At 49.6% G+C, this 20,465-nt stretch overlaps 1 protein-coding gene across 1 annotated transcript in view; it reads right to left on the minus strand.

Moving 5' to 3' along the window:
• Positions 1-7,100: 7,100 nt before the first annotated feature.
• The window catches only part of LEKR1 (leucine, glutamate and lysine rich 1), a 33,154-nt gene continuing 19,789 nt past the window's right edge, over positions 7,101-20,465 (minus strand). The window contains exons 6-12 of the mRNA XM_071437017.1: positions 16,616-16,697; positions 15,060-15,137; positions 14,624-14,827; positions 13,494-13,575; positions 10,313-10,465; positions 9,066-9,365; positions 7,101-7,373 (exon numbers count right to left, since the gene is read on the minus strand). Coding sequence (XP_071293118.1) covers positions 7,101-7,373; positions 9,066-9,365; positions 10,313-10,465; positions 13,494-13,575; positions 14,624-14,827; positions 15,060-15,137; positions 16,616-16,697 — 1,172 coding nt within the window. The remainder of the gene's footprint in view (positions 7,374-9,065; positions 9,366-10,312; positions 10,466-13,493; positions 13,576-14,623; positions 14,828-15,059; positions 15,138-16,615; positions 16,698-20,465) is intronic.

A 20,465-nucleotide genomic window follows, 5' to 3' on the forward strand; every position in this document is an offset into this window, starting at 1 on the left:
CATGGACTTGTCTGAAGTTCAGCGGGGTGAGGCAGGGCTGGGCTGCTGCTGTGCCCTGTGAGAGCAGGAGCTGCTGGGCCATGCCTGGAGCTGTGCCTGCTGTAGTACAGGAGAGCTGCAAGGGGAAAGGAGGATCTGATTCTTCAGCTGCTGCTCAGGTAGTACCAAACCTGGAGCCTGCAGGTGAGAGGTGTTTGCTGTCCTGCTCTCCTGGGCTCTCCCCATTCTGGATGGAGCCCAGGTGCTGCTGGCTGGTCCCTGTCACAGGGGCATGGCCAGGCTCTGCTGGGCAGGTGTTCCACAGCCCTCAGCAAGGAGAGGACACCTGAGCAGGAGCTCCGTGGTTGGTTCATCCCTGCCCTGTCCTGCTGGGCCCCCTTTGCAGCTGCTCTGGAAAGGCAGAAAGTGTGAGTGAGTATTTTCGAGGAGGAAAAGAAAATGTCTGTTTCTTGGTTACCATTGTTTTTCAGTCTGTAACAACTGTGTTTGTGTGTGTGGTGTTCAGGAAAATGTGGTTGTTGCTATGGGAATTGAAGGAGCTTTTTTTCCCCTGATAGAGCTGCTCCCATAGTCCAGAGCAGAGAGAAACCCTGGGTTTGGAGGAGCAGCACCTCTGCCTGCCTTGGGTGTGGGATTTGTGCTGGAGTGACCCGTGGAGGGCTCAGCCCTGGTTTGTGTGAGCACTGAGCACCGCTCTGTGCTTTAGAGCTTCCCTTCCCCGAGCCCAGGGGCTCTGGGACCCTGAATGCCCCATTCCCTGCAGCACCTGGCAGGAGGAGCTGCTGGGCACGGTCCCTGCACCACAGCTCCTGGCTCTCCTAAGACTTGGATGTGAAGTATCCCTGAATTTTGACGTTTTCATGGAGCTGAGTCACAGAAATGAATCATTCGGCAGGGCTGATGGACTTCAAGCACCTGTGCTGATCTCCAGAGTCACCTGAGGTTACACTCTGCTCTTATCTCAGTAGCTATGACAATTTTTTTTGACTCCTGGTGTTCCCCCCTCACTCCCGAGGTTCCCCTCACTCCCGGTGTTCCCCCCCCATTCCCGGGATCCCTCCCCATTCCCGGGATCCCCCCTCACTCCCGGGGTCCCCCTCACTCCCGGTGTTCCCCCCCCATTCCCAGGAATCCCCCTCACTCCCGGGTGCCGTTCTGGGATCCCTCTGTAGGTGGAAGTGTTGCCGAGCCCAGCGGAGCCTCCCGGCTCTGCCGGGGCTGCGCACACCGAGGGCTACCGAAGTGAGAAGGGGACAAATGTCCTGCCCTGGGCCATGGGGACAGAGCAGCCCCGTCCCTGGGGCATGGCCTCGGCTGGACACCCCAATTCCAGCTGCTGGGAGCCCCCAGTTCCAGCTGCTGGGAGCCGGGGATGGATCAAGGCCTCCAGGGGTGGCAGGGTGGCACCGGCCACCAGCTGTGGGAGATGCCCCGGGAGTGAGCAGGGACAGGGACAGCTCCGGGGACAGCCCCGAGTGACCCCAAAGGGGAGGGAGGGGGGATCCCTCACCCTGGCCTGGGCTCCTCCAGGTGTCCCAGAGGAGCCAGGGCTGCCCCATCCCTGGAATGTTCCAGGCCAGGGTGATCCCTCTGAGGCCCGGCAGGGGCTGGGCAGGCCCAGGGCCTGTGCGCAGGAGCCGAGGGGGGAAATCCACAGCAAAATTGCCTTAAAGCAAGTGAATGTCCTGAAAGGCCCTCACAGATTTAATTACCCCTGTTCAGGGATTGCTGCAGCTTCCCAAAATTCCCTGTGACTTGGGAACCCAGGTTTGCATGGAGCAATCAGGAGCTGAGACTCAAATGCCTGAGGTCCCCGTTTTAAAGTGATTTAGAGGGTAAGAAGCTGAGGTTTTATTCAAGGCCTGAAGGCTTTTCTATGCCTCAATACCCGTTTAAAGGGTGAGAACCTGAGGTTTTAATCAAAGCCTGAAGGTTTTTCTATGCCTCAATAGCTCTAAAAAAGGAAACGCTTTCAGTGTCTGCCAGGTGGAGATGGTTCAAAGTTTGCCCCCCATGCTGAGGAGACAGCAGGGTGACAGTGACTGAAACGGGACAGAGTGGAGGGGAGAGGCTGGAGCTGTCACCCTGTCCCTTCCAAGGGCATAGAGCACCCCCTCCAAGGGCACAGAGCACCCTCCTTCCTCCCCCTCAGCATCCCCCGGCAGCTTCTCCGAGCTGGGAGCCCCGGGCCAGCCCAGCCCCAAACCAGCCCTCCAGAATTCCGTATCTTTCTCCACCAGGATGCTCCGATGCCGTGGCCAGGCAGGGTGAGAGCACAGTAGTGCTTTGCCGTCAAGGAAACCGCAAGAACGAGCGGAGATGTTATCTCTGACATCTGGCTGCGATCAGCGAGCTCTGGCTGCCGTCCCTAATGGACGGGATGGCCCCGGGGCTGCTTTTTGTTTCAGGGCTCCTCGTGGCTTCCCCGGCAGCAGCGGAGCCGACACTGGGATGCCAGAGCTGGGGACACAAAGGCAGCATCGCCACCCTTCCCCTGCCCTCTGCAGAGCCAGCGGTGACCTCGGCGTGGCCAGCGAGCAGTGACGTGTTCCAGCCACCTGTAACCCCAGGTGAGACCGGCTCATCCCTGCCACGGCAGGGACGCCTCCCCCTGTCCCAGGCGCTCCCAGCCCTGCCCAACCCGGCCTTGGGCACTGCCAGGGGTCCAGTGCAGCCCCAACTCTGTGGACACCCCGAGCACCGAGTGTCCTGCTCCTGCTCTCAGGTTGTGGTGATCATGAGCTTTAAGGTCCCAGAATAATTTTCCCTGGGTCAGGCTAAGAGAGATCCCTGGAGACTTTTGCCTTTTGGGATTTGTGCATCTCCTGCACACATCCTGCTCTGTGCCAGCAGCCTGCCCAGGTGTTTTGCTCTCCTCTTATTTCAGGCACTGGCTTTTGATTAATTGCTCATGATATGAACCCTGAGTTGCGCTGTGATCCAGGGGAAGGGATGTCCCACAGATCCTGGGATGGGGATCTGAGCCCTGGTTCCAGAGCCCTCCTGCACGGCTCTGCCAGCCGTGGTTCCCCCAGGTCTCTGCTGCCGCCAGGGTCAGGTGCACACACAGATCCTCTCCCAATGGAAGTCCTGTGGACAAGGGACTGTTTCCCTGTCAGATGGATCTTCAGCAGGTTTGGAACATCTTTACTCAGAGCCAGCCAGAGGAAAGGATTTCTGTGGATTTCTGTGAACACAGAAAATCCTGACAAAATCCAGAAAATCCACAGAAAATCCTGGTCTCCAGAACCAGCCTTTCATCCAGAGATCAGACATCCAAGTTCTCCCTGTGTCCAGCTTGAGCAGGTGAATTTGTGCCTCATCCAGCTCCAGCTACTGCTTCCTTCCACCACCCTCCAAGGAGATGCTGGGGTTATTTTTAGAGGGAACCCACAAAAACACCCCCTCAACCCAGACACCAGCAAACAGGATGGGGTTGGCAGCCACTGACTGGGGCCGTGCTGCTCCTGGGTTACACGCACGGAGCCTGCCCTGCCCGGGGGCCTCCCAGCTGTTCCTGAGGAGCCTTTTTTGGGTATTTTCCCCCAAAGGCACACGTGGTTCTTTGTTCAGAACTTGGTGGTGATTAAAATGACCGCTCAGTCCCGGAAAGTTAAAACAAGCCCTGCGGCCAGCACAGTGCACAGGAAACAGCTGGGGAGAGGATGCTGGAAGGGATTTCCATAAAAGCCAATGATTCACGGAAATGTTTGGCGAGCGGGGCCAGCCCCGGGCTCCTGAGGAGCTTCTCCCGACCAACACAATTCCCGAGCCAGCCCCACCCCGCCCGTCATTCCCGAATTCCCAGCGCCCGCCCCCAGCCCCGGCCGTGGAGCAGGGCAGAGGGAACTCCCAAAATTCAGCCTGGGGGATGCTTCAGCCTCGATTTCTGCTGCCAGTGAAATGCTGCTCAGCTGCCCTGGACTGGGGAAAGGGATGTCAGGAGAGGGCAGTGCCTGAGTTACAGGGGCTGGAGGGACAGGACACAGGGAATGGCTCCAACTCAGGCCCCAGGGAATGGCATCCCATCCCAGAGGGCAGGGCTGGATGGGATATTGGGAATTAGGAATCCTTCCCTGGCAGGGTGGGCAGGCCCTGGCACAGCTGGGGCTGCCTCTGGATCCCTGGCAGTGCCCAAGGCCAGGCTGGACACTGGGGCTGGGAGCACCTGGGACAGTGGGAGGTGTCCCTGCCATGGCAGGGGTGGCACTGGGTGGGATTTAAGGTCCTTCCAACTCAACAGAGTCTGTGATGATGATGATGGTGATGGTGAAGGACATCTGGGCAGGACAGAGGGTGACCCTCCAGCAGGAAGAAGAACCTGCTGCATTCTGTGGCTCTCCAGGCTCCTTTCCTCTATGCCCACCAGATTTCTTCCAGGACTCTTTCCCCAGAGCTCCAAGCAGGTACTGCCAGCTGGGCATTGCTCCATGGAATGGTGCCAGGCCAAACCAAACCACTTTCCACAAACCATAAATCAGGAGATGGAAAATCCCCTTTGGTTCAGCTGCTCCTGCAGCGCAGGGCTGCTCCTGCCAGGACATTTTCCATGGATGTTTCCCACCCACTTGGAATGACTCAAGCACAGGGGCTCCACCACTGCAGGGATCCTCCCTGGCTGCACAGCTCCAGGGAGGGCATTTTCCTCTCTCTCACACTGAGACTTTCCTTTCCAGATGTCAGCTCTTTCCTCCCATCTGGACCCCCTGGGTTATTCCCCCTTTCCCTGACGTTTCCCACCCTGAGTTAATTCCGTGCCTGGCACCAGTGCCTGAGCCCTGCTGGTCTCAGCCACATCCCCCTGCAGGGAGCAGAGGGGAGGGTGGGGTCTGGAAAAGTGGCCTCAGGGACACCCTGGGCCAACCCCCTCCGTGGAAGGGTCTCCATCCCCCTGAGGGGTCTGGTGGCACCCGTGCCCCTGCCTTGGCTCTCTGGGCAGGAGCAGAGTCCCCTGGCACTGAGCCCTGTCCCCACTCCAGAGCCTGGAGGGCCAAGGAGAACAATCCATGGGAGCTGGCCGTGACCTGGGAGCAGCTCCGCACAAATGACATTCCTGGTGTGAAAATCCCCCAGCATTAATCTCAGCCCTTTTTATCATCCCACCCCAATGAATTCTGTGTGTGCTGTGAGGATGAAACCCCTGGATTAGTGTTTCACACCATCACAGCTGTTTGGGGTTTGTTCTTCCTTCAGCAGGGATCTCTCATCCACCTGTAACCACCAACATCAAATTTTCATGATGGAAATAAGGGTCTGTTTTAAATAACTAAAAATGCAGCTCTGGGGGGTTGTCTGTGAAAGGAAATCTCCCCAGTTTCATTATCCTACTCCTATTTTGGTATTGAAAATGCACAGCACAAAGAAAGACAGTCATGCTTTTATTCTGATTAATACATTTTAATGATCTGTGGCATCAGTTTCTATTTCCATGCACTTTTAACACTGCTTGGGAACTAAGATGCTTTTTCCTGCAGTCCAATTTCTTCTTTTGTAGAAAAACTCCATCTGCAAGGCACAGTCGGGATCCCAGATCCTACACACACCTCAGAGCAAGGTCTAGTGATCATCCCAGCTTTGGTTTGTGATATCCCAGTGGGAATGAAGTGATATCCATGGCAAGCCGTGCATGGCCACTGCTGATCCCAATTTCTGCTGAAGGAGCAGCAGGACCAGACAGGGGCTGGACTCTCCATCAAATCATCTGTGGAGAACATTACACTTTGGGCAACTTCAGGTGGGAAAAGGATGAGCCACACTGAGGCACTGACTGAGATTCCAGGGCTCCTCTTGTGCTGTCCCTTTGTCCCCTGGGAGCAGGGATGGATCCCCCTGCCCACCCTCCTGGCAGGGTCACTCAGGAGGGGTTGGCCACACCAGGGATGTGTCTGGGGCTCACACAGAGCACCAGCCCCAGCCCACCGAGCCCCATTGCCCTGCCTGGCACAGGGGATTGATCCTTTCTGGAAAGGGTCGGGGCTGCAGGAGCTCCCTCCAGAGCAGGCACCAGCCTGGCTCTGCCAGGGGCACTCTGAGCCTTTGCAGCAGGGCAGGACAGGACAGCCCTGTGCCATGGGGTGTTTTCTCCAAGGGAAGGGCTGGAATTCTGCCCACAGCCAGCAGGGCAGGATCCACAGGGACAGGTTTGTTCCTGGAGCTTTGTTTGGCTTTGCCTCGTGCCACGAGTCCTGGAGGGCAAGGCCCCTGACACCACTCCTACAAGAACTTCCTGCAGGAAGCTGGATTTCCTAAAATGTCAGGGCTGTAATGAGGTGTCCACATCCTCCGTGGCACTTTGTGCTCTGCCTGTCATCCCACCATGGAAAACACTTGGTAAACTTTCCTTGACGTGGTGAGATTCATTACATTGTTTGCAAAGCCAGCAAAAAAGGGTCCCTGACATTTCCATATTTTGTTTATTGCTTAGCAGCAGAAGCTCTGGGTTCTGGGAGGAAGGGGGAGAAGGGAAATATTTGTTCTGGACTTGGTTTGGCTCCAGGACCTGGCCACTCCCTCGTGCCTGAGCCGTGATCCTGTTCCTGCTCCCGTTATTTTACGTGCTGTTCCTCCCTGGCCACGCTCCCCTTTACTGCAGCTGCTGCCCCAGGACACAAACAGGGAGATAAGAGCCCAGGTGTGAGGTGATGGAATCATGGAATCACAGACTGGTTTGGGTTGGAAGGGACCTCAAAGCTCCTCCAGTTCCTGTCCCAGGCTGCTGCCAGCCCCATCCCTCCTGGATCCTGTGATGCTGGGCCATTATTCCCTGCCCAGGGCCAGGACATTAGAATGGGATGAACTTTAAGGTCCTTTCCAACCCAAACCTTCTGGGATCCAGGGATTTTCTGATTTCAGTCCCACTCATTGAAGATGTGCTACTCTTTGTGCTCCTCTTGGAGAGACTCTTTTCACTTTTCCCATCTTGAAATGCGCCCAGCATTTAATTACACCATGAATAAATTATTGGACAGATAAAAGTTACTGCACCAAAAATAAACAAATATTTAACTAGATTTTGAATTGTAGGAATGGATGAGTTCGGGAGCTGTTCCTTCGGAGGCTGGAGTGGTTTCCCAGCTGTCAGAGCTGGCTCGGCCGGTGCCTCATCCCGGCGGGGCCGCCCTTCCCTTGGGAGGCTCCAGGGATGCGGCGCTGCTGCCGCCGTGCCGGCCCGAGCCGGGGCCGCGGGCAGCCCTGGCCGTGCCCAGGGCTCCGGAGAGGCGGAGATCCCCGGCGGGGAGCGAGCGCGGCGAGCCCGGCAGGGTCCCGCTGAGCCGCCGCAGCTCCAGCACCTGCTCCCGGGCCCGGCCCAGCGCCGCCGTCAGCTCGAAGCGCTCCTCGCACTCCCGGCGCACCGTGTCCTGCAGCAGGGAATTCTGCAACGAGAAACGAACACCGGGAATGGGCCAGCCATCACACCCAGAGCACTGTCCCTGCGGCAGGGAATTCTGCACAGAAACGCCGGGAATGGGCCAGCCATCACACCCAGAGCACTGTCCCTGCGGCAGGGAATTCTGCACAGAAACGCCGGGAATGGGCCAGCCATCACACCTGGAGACACCCGGGGCACTGTCCCTGTAGCAGGGAATTCTGCAATGACAGAATTGCAGAATTCTGGAATTCTGTGATGGCTGGGAATGTGCCAGCCATCACACCCAGAGCACTGTCCCTGCAGCAGGGAATTCTGCAACGAGAAACGCCAGGAATGTGCCAGCCATCACACCTGGACTCTCCTAGGACAGGGAACTGCCCTGCACCATCCTGTGTTCCCTGGGGAGCCAGTGGGGCATCCCAGGGAAGTGCCCAGAAGCTGTTCCTGCTCTCCTGCCCAGCGGGAGAACTGGGAATGCTGCTCTTGGGGAGGGAAGGCAGTAATGGACAGAGGTGCAGTGACACCAAGGGGTTAATGGTGCTTTTCCCTGTAACCCTCTGCAGTGGGAGAGCACAGCCTGCCTGGAGCCTGGAGCCAGGAATGGAACCAGGTGTGGAACCAGGTGTGGAACCAGGTGTGGAATCAGATATGGAACCAGGTGTGGAACCAGGTGTGGAACCAGGAATGGAACCAGGAATGGAATCAGATATGGAACCAGGAATAGAACCAGGTGTGGAACCAGGTGTGGAACCAGGAATGGAATCAGATATGGAACCAGGGATGGAACCAGGTGTGGAACCAGGAATGGAATCAGATATGGAACCAGGTGTGGAACCAGGAATGGAACCAGGAATGGAACCAGGAATGGAACCAGGGATGGAACCAGATGTAGAACCAGGGATGAACACATGGAATCATGCAATCACCCATGGTTAGGCCGTGCAGTCCCCCTGCTGTCCCAGCACTGCCAAGGCCCCTCTCTCCCATCCTTGGGCACAGATTGGGCACAGCCTCACTGGAATTCCACTCACACCTTTCCCAACCTTTCCAAGGAATAAACCAGTACCAACCCCAGCACCAATTCACTTGGAAGAGTTTTATTTTCACTGTTGACCAATTCTTTTTCCTGCCACTGAATTGCTTTGGACATTCCAGCCTAATCTTATCTGCAGTCCCTGACTCCACATTTCCCATGGAGCAGCTCTCTCCTCCCTTCCCACTATATTTCAAGCATTCAGCAAATGTTTGTGGTCAGAATATCAACCAGTTGAATTTCTCTTTGCATTTAATTCATTTTGATGCATTCCTGAGTTAGGGAACGTGGCTGCACTGGTGGGAGCTGGGGCACCAGTTCAAGGAATGAGAAATACCCATGGCTTCTACTCTAAAAACTGGGAATTCTTCATTGTTTACTCATGTTTGGGCAGTGGGATGTAGGCTACCAACTAAGAAAGGTCTTGCAGGATCTGAAAAATAATTTTTAGTAATATATTTTTCTATGAAGCACTAATTTAAGCATTTGCTGAATTACAAGTTCACATCTTTTGTGATGTACCGTATTTAGGAAATGATGATGGATTTGTCTGAGAAATCTTTGCATTTCAATGGATTTTCTGGTCACAGACCTTTGAATGATTTTAGAAATCACATGTCTCCAAGTAAAAATAACCAGGCATTTCCTGGGTCCTGTTCCTACCTCCTCTTGAACTTGACTCAAACTGTGAATCAGCTGTGTCTTCTCCTGGGTTAATTTTTCCAGTTCATCTGACTTGTGCTTAATTTCTTTCCTCAGTTTATCCAGGAATGATTCATTGTTGCTCTTTTCCATGGTCAGCTGGAACTCAAGCTCACTGATGAGCCTTTTAAGGCTCTGGATTTCTTTTTCCTTGTCTCCATCCTTCTCTGCCACTTTCATTTGGGCATCTTGGAGCTTCTTCTCCAGAATTTCCATCTCCATCCTCAAGCTCTTGGTGGCACTAGATATTAAACCTGGGATCTGGGTGAGATCAGACAGGAATTAATCTCAGTACCTCTAAATATGGAGAAGTAATAGCAGACAAATGGTGACTTGAGGAAAAAACCAACAAATTCAAACTTGCAGGTCCTCAGAGAGAAAAAAAAGCTCTGAATCTACATAATTCCCTCAGAGGACACCAGAGAGCTGTAAATTAATCACCACTCACTGGGAACACAGAGATTAATTTGTGTGTTCAAGATCAAATAGAGACATAAAAGGGGAAATTTAACTTCAAGTTAAATTTATTGCAAGTCGGTGTTTCCTCAGGGTTTAAAAACCATGGTTAAACATTTGCCAGGTGAACAAAGCCAAACTCATTTTCAGCTCTAAATCACCACGACCCCGATTTTAAATAATAATAAAACCTCATCACATTCCTTTCGTTTTTCCAGATTTCCCAGGTTCTCTCAGGAATTGTATCAAACCTTTTGGAAACTCAGGTTCCAGGTACAATTTCTCAATTTCTGCATCAAACTTGAGGGGGATCTGGAGCTCCCAGCCCACTGTGGTGCCAGCACCAGTCCAGCCCAGCAGGTTTTACTGGCCCTGGAGCTGCTGGGTTCCCTTGGGAAGGGGGAAAATATGGGTGGGATTGTGGCACCTCATCATAGCCTGAAACAGCCCCAAGCTTTTAAGAAGTGATGATGTCAGATTAAATATATAATTAGCAACTCTGGGGACATAGATGGAGTTTTGGTGGTGAAAATACGAGATGAGAAAGAACTTCCACACCAATTAACTTGAACTGGAATAGTTATTTTCAGCTTGTTCCATTAAAAAAAAATTAAATATACAAAGACTGTGAAAAAGCATTGTATCATCCAGAGAGAGGATGACACACAGAGGAGGTTTTATCCCTTCACATTCCCATTTTTTACAGTTTTCTGTGATCTTCTGCCACAAGTTTTCTCTGGAGCATTGCACACCTTCTGCTGGAGCTCCTCGTGTTCTCTCTGGTACTTTGTGATCAGCTCCTGCTGTTTTTGTCTCTCCAGCTCCAGCTCCACTCTGGCCTCTTCCCTGACTTTCAGAATTGCTTCCTTGTGCCGAGCCTCCCCTTTGGCCAGGTCCATCTCCAGCTGGGGGACAAGAGGGGTCAGTGCCATTGTCACACTGGGATGGGATAATGGGATGATGGGATGATGGGATGATGGGATGATGGGATGGTTTGGGTTGGAAGGGACCCTAAATCCCACCCAGTGCCACCCCAGCCATGGCAGGGACACCTCCCACTGTCCCAGGTGCTCCAGCCCCAGTGTCCAGCCTGGCCTTGGGCACTGCCAGGGATGCAGGGGCAGCCCCAGCTGCTCTGGGAATCCCATCCCAGCCAGGAATTCCCAATTCCCAATCTCCCACCCATCCCTGCCCTCTGGCACTGGGAGCCATTCCCTGGCTCCTGTCCCTCCATCCTTGTCCCCAGTCCCTCTGCAGCTCTCCTGGAGCCCCTTCAGGCCCTGCAAGGTCACAAGGAGCTCATCCCAGACCCTTCTCCAGCTGGAATACTGGGTGAAATTTCTCCAGTTGGAATACTGGGTGAAATTTCCCAGCCCTTTACAGCATCTTCAATAATTCACATTATAAATTCAGCCATCATTTCCCCAATAGAAAAATCTGGATTCTGGAGGAAACCCTGAAGGCTGCATTTAGGAGAACACTTTCCTTTCCCAGGCTGTTCCTATTCCCTTTGAGCAGCTGATTCTGATGGATTTAATTGCAGCAGGCTGAGAGCACAACAGGCACATTAAATGCACAACACAAACCTAATTATTTCAACGATTAAAAGCACAAAAGCCCACAATGAGCTTAATTACAATTATCTAATTCCACACATTATTATGAGCAGAAGTATAATAAATCTTCCCAATGTCTTTAGGGGGAAAAGAGAAACTGGAAATATTTTAATTATTTTTAAAGCAAAATATACCCAATTCAGGGTGTGGAAGAGGTGCAAAATCCCCCACTAAGTTATAGCTTAAAAATTGCTGTATTTCTAGGATGCCCAAAGTAGACTATTATAATAATATCAACAATATCAACAACAACAACAACAACAACAACAACAACAACAACAATAATAATAATAATAATAATAATAATAATAATAATAATAATAATTTATTGTAATGATACTAAAATTATATTATCTATAGTTAAATTATATTAATATAGTAACAATAATTATATTAGTATAATTATCATTATTCCAAATATTATTATTATGTAATTAATATTAAATAGTCTATAATTCTATAATATTAGTAATTAATATTATGTGATACTAATATTTTTATATATAATAATTATTCAATAATGATATATTATTTTAATGATTATATGAAATATATTATTGATTATAATTATATGTATATATGATTATATTATATTATTTATTATTAATAATAATAATATTTCTATGTTCTTAGATGGGAGTTGGGATTCTGAACATAAATTCCCAGATTTATTAACTCTACCTATTATTGCAGATCCTGATCACTTGTTGGAGGCTCCTTGACTCCACAGACTAAACAATCAAAGGCAATATAAAAACCTGAGCTCATTCATACAAAACATTTCCCATTTAATATTTGAAATGAATAAAGCTGAGATCCAGGACAGAAATAAAGTGGAGGTTGATGTTCCAAGAGAGCACATTGGCCACTAATTTATTTACAGCCACTTACATGCCCCTCGTTAATTAATATTTAAACAGGAAGATAGAAGTGTGCAGCCATCCTGCCAGGAGGGATTTCTCCATGGCAAGGGTGGCTCAGGAGGGACAGGAGCACAGCTGGAGGTGCCCAGGCATGACTGGAGTGGCACTCAGGGCTCTGCTGGCACTCAGAGGAAACTCAGTAATCCTGGGATTCCATGAATCTGCTGTGTTCCAATGGAGTTATTTCTTAAATGACTTCCTGAAAGTGACTTTTTTTTGTTCCACTCAAACCATTTCAGGTTTATGTATTTTAAACAGAAAACTTGACCCTCTGCTGCTCTGCAGTGGCACCAACCAAAGGCAACCTTGTCACTTTGTCAATTTGTTGATTTTTTTTGGCTGCTGAGCTGAATTCTGGGGCCTTGCTGTGGCTGCATTTTAATGGCTGTGACACCAAAGCTGAAATTGCTCCCTCTCCCCCACACCAATCTTTATTTTGTCCTCAATGTCAGGTTGAAAACCTCTGATTATGGAGCCAGCCTGATCCCCTTCCCAAATTATATCCTGTGACAGGGAAGGGAAGGGGTTTGCAAAGAAATGTAACTGATCCTAATTGCTACCAGTCCCCAAGTTTTCCTGGGACTAAATAAAGCTTTCAGACACTGAAACAAAAAATACAGTAATTTCAGTCACCAATTATGTGAGGCTAAAATCAGACAAGTCACAGTTATTGTTCAACTCGGCTTTCAAATTTTCCTTCACTGATATATGCACTTGTTTTAGTTTCTTATTCTTTTTAATATATATTTTTATTCTTTTTAATACATAAATATATTTTTATTTCTTATTCTTATTAATAGATGAATATATTTTTATTTCTTATTCAGTTCAGGGGTTTTTGGTGCTCATGGAGAAAGCTGCAGATGAAAACACAGATGGTTGACATGGTGACAGCTGTTCATGGGAAGCAGCTTCCCAAATCCCACTGGAAGAGGCTGGCAGGAGAACTCCTTGGACAAAGGGCATTAGGGACAAGCTGTGGCTGCCCCTGGGTCCCTGGCAGTGCCCAAGGCCAGGTTGGACATTGGGGACAGTGGGAGGTGTCCCTGCCATGGCAGGGGTGGCACTGGAGGGGCTTTAGGGTCCCTCCAACCCAAACCAGGCTGAGATCCTGGGATTCCATGAACTTGAGCCAACATTAAATGTGCCTTTGGAAACAGGAGGCTCCCCAAACAAACCCTTCCCTGGGAATTCAGGGGTTTGAGGCCCCAGAGGCCAAAGGCAAACACCATTTGTGTGTTCCTGACAGAATTTTTGGCTGAGTCACTTCCAAAGCAGGCTGTGTGTGATTCCATGGCTGCACCACCCGTGGCACTGGAGGAGATCATTCCCTGGTTTCCTTTTCCAGTGCCCTGTGTGGAACTGAACCCCCAGAGCAGAGCCCCCAGAGTCACCTTGTCCCTCCAGGAGTCCTCACTCTGCACCTTCTGCCTCAGTGTCTCCTGCAGCTGCTCCGTCCTGCTCTTCAGCAGCTCCCTAAAAACACAAAATCCATGTAAACCTGGGCTCTGGCCACACTGCTGCAACCCCCTTGCCTTGAAATGAAGTCCTGCTCGTCCTTGCCCCAGGAATCACCACTTGGAATCCCCACCATGCACTCACTTGCCTCCTGAATTTAATGTTTTCATTCAATGTTTCAAAGAAAATACAGTGCTTGATCTTCCACTTCAAATGGCATTTTAATACTTCTCTGATATTTTCAAGACAAATCTCAAAGAACACAGAGAAACTTAAAATATTCCACCCAGAACTTGTATTTCATGAGCTTGGAATATTAGGATCATTAATTTAAAAATTGTAATGGGTTTGGAATGAAAACTACTGAGTGCTTTCTGTCGTTCAAGGAACTGTTTGTTACTGGGGCTTGTAGGGCGAGACTCCTGGAGAGGGTAAATTCCTTTCATTGATGTTGTTAACAACTTGTCCACCTCAAAATGCCTCAATATTCCCTCAGCCAGGCTCTTGGACAGGATCTGGTGCTTGGGGAGGTGTGAGAGCAGCTTCCCACCAGTTCAGCCTGGCTCTGAAGGGTCTCAGCTGTGAACAAAGCTCCATTGTCCCTGGGATTGCTTTGAGATGTGCAAAATAAAGCACTGGGCTGCTGAGGGCTGTTTGCCCTGAGTGCCTCTGCTTTGGACCCAGCAACCTGAATCCATTTTTATTTAATTACCTGCAGCAGAATCTCCATCTCCAGTTTTACTCTGACAGCCACAGGCTTGATTTCAGCATTTAGAAGTGCCAGGAGGCACCAACTGTTCTGCATTTCAAGAGTTTGAATATTCCCTGCACCTTGAGCACAAAGAGCAGCTGAACAGCTGCAAAAATGGGGCTTTGGAGCGCAGATTAAATTCAAGCTGAAGCTCTGCAGTCCAAGCAGAACTTCTCTACTCTTATTTTTAACAGTACTTTTTCTTCTCTTCATCCAAGTTTTGTCTCTCCCATAATAATTTAAAATCCCAATCCAATGACCTCCAACATCTCCAGAATTTCCAGGAGCACCTGAGTCCAGCTCAGCTCCCTTTACCTTTCCTGTTTCAGCATCAGCACCTCCTGCTCTGTTTGGCCCAGCAGAGCTTTCAGGGTTTCCAGCTCACTCTCTGATCTCCCAGTTCTTCTTTTCAGATCTTCTTCTCTCCTTTCTTTCTCAGCCACCTCCTCCTGTAAATGCTTGCAGGCTTGTTGGCAAAGGAGAAGGGATTCCTCCTTTTCCTTCAGCTCTTTCGTAAGTCTACAGATGAAATAAAGAGATAACAGCATTGTAGTTATTATATTCTTATTCATAGACAGAAATAATAATGCCTGGAAAATAAAATATTGGCCAAAACTCCATGTGTTCTTTATGAAGTTAAATCTACTGACTTGACAGATTTTTTTTTTATTTATTGCATAAAAACTGCATTAAAATAATAAAATGTTTGCTGTCATTGCTCAAAAATATGAAATATCATTTCAGCATTTACCTGGACTCAGCAATTCCATTCTCATATTTGATCTTTTTCAGTTCATTTTGACAGACATCAAGTTCTGTTGACTTCACCCTAAAAACCATTGGGAAAGAGGATATTATGCAAAGGAATAAGCCTTTCCTCCTGCAGCAGCCTCGAGATCACTTCTGGGTGTATTTTCCTCCTTGCATTTTCCATTTCAGGTAAAAGGCCACGAACACAAAGTTCTGTCAGCTCCAGCAATGGTTACTGGCCATTGGAAGTTACACTTCCAGTGCCATCTCAGCCTGACCTGGATCACAAATGTTGCAAACAAGAAGGGAGATCTTGCAACACTGATGACAATTTTGAGTAATAAATGAATAAAGTGGAACAAATCCCAATTTTGTAGGTAAAAGGGCTGGAAACTTTGCAGGTTTCATGTCATTATGTCACCATTGCAGCAATTAATAACCATGGTTAAGGTTCATATTTACATTTAAACAGATATAGAATATGTTGTTTTATTAAACTGTGCCCATATTACGCTGAAATGTTAATTTACACTTGGAAAGCCCTCCGTGTTTATTTAACTGTGTTCATGACATCTTTGTTTCCCACTCAATCCTTACATTATCACTGAAGCACTTTGTTGCTAAGCATCCCAAATATTTGCAACTCGCTCGTGGTCAGACCCCTGAGTGCAGGAGCTGGAACAGGAGGTGCAGAGCAGCTCAAATCCTGTGCTCAGGTTCCAGGGAATCAGGGGCACAGAGTGCAGGTGAGTGCTCAGGAGCCTGGCAGTGCCAGCTCTGACCCCTGAGCCTCTCAAACACAACCTGGCCCTTTCCAGCATCCTGGATGCTCCTGGAGGTGATGTCCCCCAGTGCCCACGGAGGTTTCCAGCCCTCAGCTGCGGGATTTGTAATGTTCTGTGCTGTTGGGGTGTCAGGCTCCTGCTGTGGGAGTGTTCTGAGTGCTGGGGAGTGCTCTGGGAGAAAATCCTGCAATGGTTTGGGTTGGAAGGGACCCCCAAGCCCATCTTGTTCCACCCACACTTTGCACAGACCAGGTGGTTCCAAGCCCATCCAGCCTGGCCTGGGCACTGCCAGGGATCCAGGAACAGCCACAAATTCCCTGGAAAACCTGTGCCAGGCCTGCCCACCCTCCCAAGGAACAATTCCTAATTCCCAATATCCCCCCCAGCCCTGCCCTCTGGCAGTGCTCTATCACTATAGATTCCTTCCTTCCTTCCTACATAAAAACGTGTATATACACATTTTTATCCTGAAGTTCCATGGATTTTCCAAAATGCCTCCTACACCTGTGTGTTAGGTGAAGCACTGCATCAGGCTCCTTCTCCCTCCTCTGCAGCTCCAGCAATCCCTGCTGCAGGAAGGCAGCCCTGCTCCCATGGCTCAGGCAGGTGCTTAGAAATAATCAGATGAAGATAAAACAGTTCCTCTGTTGGTCCAAACCTTCTCAGAGCATTCTGACAAGCAGGAAGAAAAAGTCTTCTGACTTGCTGGAAGAAAAAAGTGGTTGATGTGTTTTATGTGCAGTGGGAAGCAATCAAGGAATGGGAATCTTACAGCAACAGCTTCTTGTAGTGGTCCATCTCTGCTGTCACCTTCTGCAGCTGCAGGCCAGCTGTCTCCACCTGATTTGTTAAATCTGAAAGCAAAAACACGAGGTTGTGTCTCTGTTAATGTTAAATTAATCCACTTTAGTGGTTTGTTTCCAGGTGGGACCTGCAGCTCCTCACTCCCACCTCAGGCAGAGCAGGGCACACGAGCAGAGTGAATTTACAGCTTTTTGCTGGGGTTTGTTTGTGTGTTTGGGGCTTTTTATCCCACCAGAAAACACCAACTTCAACTGCACTGAAACATGAAATGCTTTAAATCAGATTGTTTGCTTTAAATCAGATTGTTTGTACATAAAGCTGAGAGCAAACAGATGCAGGAAGGTGGCCCCAAAACTCACCTGGAATTCCCTTCATCTGAAACCCTGGCAGTAATTAAATGGTGTTGTACTTGTCTTACCCTCTACATGTTATCCTTCAGAACACATCACCTCAGCTCCCATCAGCCACTGCCTTTTTCCCAGTACAATCCCTGGTTTTTTAGTTAAATTATATCCTCCTTTTCTAGGCTTTCAGACCCTGAGAACAGCCATAACTTGCAGATGTGAAGCCCTTTAAACTGAAGCAGCGGCACAGGGCTTAATCAGATTTTCGTCTCCATGAACATCTCACAGAATCATGGAATGCCTTGGCTTGGGAGGGACCTCAAAGCTCCTCCAGCCCCAGCTCCCCTCCACTGTCCCAGGCTGCTCCCAGCCCCATTCAGCCTGGCCTGGAGCACCTCAGGGATGGGGCAGCCACAGCAACTTGGGCATCTCTAAACATCCTCGTGAACCAGGGCTGCCTTTCCAGGAAACCTAGGAATGATTTGAAATCAAAGGTTCTACCAAAAGGACAGTACCAAAAGATACCTGGAAAAAAATCCAATGACAAATCGTTGCAACAGGTGTGGAAGTGAAAGGAAAAACAAGATTATTCTGCAGAAAGCAACAGCAAAGTGAAGTGACCCTGTCTCTGAAGGGAGCAGCTCCCAAGACAGTCCTTCAAAGCTCCCTGATGTACCTTCCCAGAAGCCAAATCTGTCACTCCTGTTCTTAAATTTATCATTTCACCCCAATTCCCTGAGTTTCTGTAACTTTTCCCACATGTGTCTGTCAGTCATTTCCTGCAATGATGATGGATGATCCCAGTGTGGGATTTCCTGCCAGCCACACCTTATCTTGATAAATCCTACAAGTGGAAGAATCTCCTCTTTTCAGTAAAGGGAAAAGGAAAATTGTTCATAAGACTGCAACAAAAAAAACCAAAAAAAATCAGGGAGAGAATTATACAGGGTAAAACACACAGGACCTGTTGGATCTATCAAACTATCAGCATTTATAAAGAGCTTTTTGAAGAGAAAAGTAAAATTTCTTGGACTTTTCTGAACCCTTGGAAAAATCATGGAAGTTAATTGTAGAAGCAGCTTCTCCACCACCTGCTGTGGGTGCCAAAACAAATCAAACAACAAACAAATCAGTAATTTTTGTGTACTGCACCTGTGGCACAGCCCTCAGGTGCTGTCCCTGCCATGGGTGGAAGCTGGACCGAGGTGAGCAGAGCCCCAGGCTGTGACAGTGGTGGCACTTTCCTTCCTCCCTGAGCCAGCAGTGGTGGCCCAGCTCCCTCTGGACACACCAGTCCCTGCTGGTGCCCTCACTGGGCACTCCTCAGCCGTGCCCTGTCCTGCCCTTCCCAAAGCTAAGGAACCCAGCTTCCATTCCTGGCAGAGCCTGTGGGAATTCCTGCAGAAAGGGAGAAGCTGTGGCTGCAGCTGCCCAGCAGATGTGAGCACAGCCCTGCCAGCAGGAACGTGACCCTGTGCAAACACACGAAGCCCACGTCGGTGTGGGTGGACACCAGAAGGAGCAGAACCCTCTGCCCATCCTCACAGGCTGCTGTGCAGAAGATTTTCCCAAACAACTCTCTCTGACCTTTTTTAGAATTGTTATTTTAAAATATTTCTGCCAATGATTAATAACTGTGGTCTTTTCTCTTCTCCCTCAGTGTGGGAGTGTGGACACAAGTTCTGGAATAAAGGAAAAGGAGAGGGATGATGCTTGGTTTGGTTCTGTACTTTGGGTGGTCTCCCTCAAAGCTGTTTCCTCTTTCACTCCATTTGTTCTCAGAAGTTTTCATGCTCACTGAGCATGGACAGGAGTTTTTCATGAGGGAAGAGATGGATTTAATTACACAAATAGTTTCTGCAAGTCTTCTCTTGAGAGAATTCCCACCAAAGTCAATGGGAGCTGGTGAGCAGAAAGTCCCACACCCATGGAGGCAGATTCCAGTGAAAACCATGGTAAAAATGAGGCAGCTAATGAGGAGAATGGCAATACAAAGGGAAACTTGTGCTGCAAACCTGCTCAACAGAGGAAAATGTATTCAAACCCTTATGTAAAAATGTTCTCTGGTAATGAAAATAAAGCCAAGTGCAAAACATGCAAAGCCAACAGAAAGAGCTCCCACTGTGTAATACTGATACTGGGCCCAGTGCTGCAGCAACCACCACGGCTCAAAGACCCGGCAAGCCAGACCCATCTCAGTTTCATTCCTGCTGAGCTTGACTTGTTGCTGTGACTCAGAATGGCTCCCAGCACAGTCACCAACCTTCCAGTAACCTCTGTGAGCTGGGCTGTGACAGGGACAGGGGCCGGGGGCACGGCCCGAGCGTGCACGAGGACCTGCGGAACCACAGAAACAGAAACAGAGCAAACTGGGGGCTGTTTCCTCTTCCTTGGGCTGATTGCATCACTGCAGCCCCTGGTGTGTGCAAAGCAGGCAGCAGAGCCTGCCCACAGCTGGCTTGCAGGAATTGAACCACCCAGTTTGCATCCGAGGGCACGGTGCCCCAGCTCCTGCCTGGAAACAGCAACAACTGGTAAAGTTTTCAGTGAAAAATGAAAATAATAAGCAGCACATTGGGTAAGCAGCCGCTCTGGAAGCCATCAGCTCCACAGCTAATTCCTAACAGATTCCCAGGGAGGCCGGATCAGAGGCACACGTGGTAGAGCTGTGTAATTTTCTGCTTTTCCTGCAAAACCTACAAAATCCAAACCAATATAATTGCTGACAATTTGAGGGTAATCTAAATACAAGCTCGATGTTTCATACATGTGCACAAAAAAGAAGATTATTTCCCTGAAGTTCAGATTTCATGGGGAGGTTCATAAGCACTGCTCAAACAGATCATGGAATCCAGAACCCCAGGATGGTTTGGGCTGGGACCTTAAATCCCATCCAGCTCCAGCCCTGCCATGGCAGGGACACTCCCACTGTCCCAGGTGCTCCCACTGACCCAGCCTGGCCTGGGACACCTCCAGGGAAGGAGCAGCCACAGCTTGAGGCTCATCTGCCATCCCCACCTGGGATCCTCCACCCTCCCCTGGGCCCTCTCAGCCCCAGGGACCAGCCTGGAACCCACTGGGAGCTCAGAGCTGAGGATGGTCCAGGAACTGGAACTGAGAGCACACAGATCCCTGGCCAAGGCACACTGGAACCCAGCCCCTCGTGCTGGATTCCTCGTGGATTTTGGGAAATAGGAATTTGTAGCAATTATTTAAAACTTACTTAATAACCACCCCTTGTATGGGCCCTGAATTTGGCCAATCAGCTGCGCCAAAGGGGGCAAAAATATTTTTCTCAGAACACCAATTCCAGGCAAATTCAGATGTACACTTAACACAGATAGTTCCCAGTACATTTATTTAAAGAGCATAGCAGGCAATCTGTGAGAAATATGAAATACATGCATGAAAAATTACAGTGTCAGGCAGGAAAACGTTGCCTCACCACGTGTTTCTAAGGAGACCAAAGCAGTG

The sequence above is a fragment of the Agelaius tricolor genome, unplaced genomic scaffold (assembly GCF_023055355.1).
Source record: "Agelaius tricolor isolate 1412-34295 unplaced genomic scaffold, bAgeTri1.0.p SCAF_12, whole genome shotgun sequence".
In the NCBI taxonomy this organism is placed as follows: domain Eukaryota; kingdom Metazoa; phylum Chordata; class Aves; order Passeriformes; family Icteridae; genus Agelaius; species Agelaius tricolor.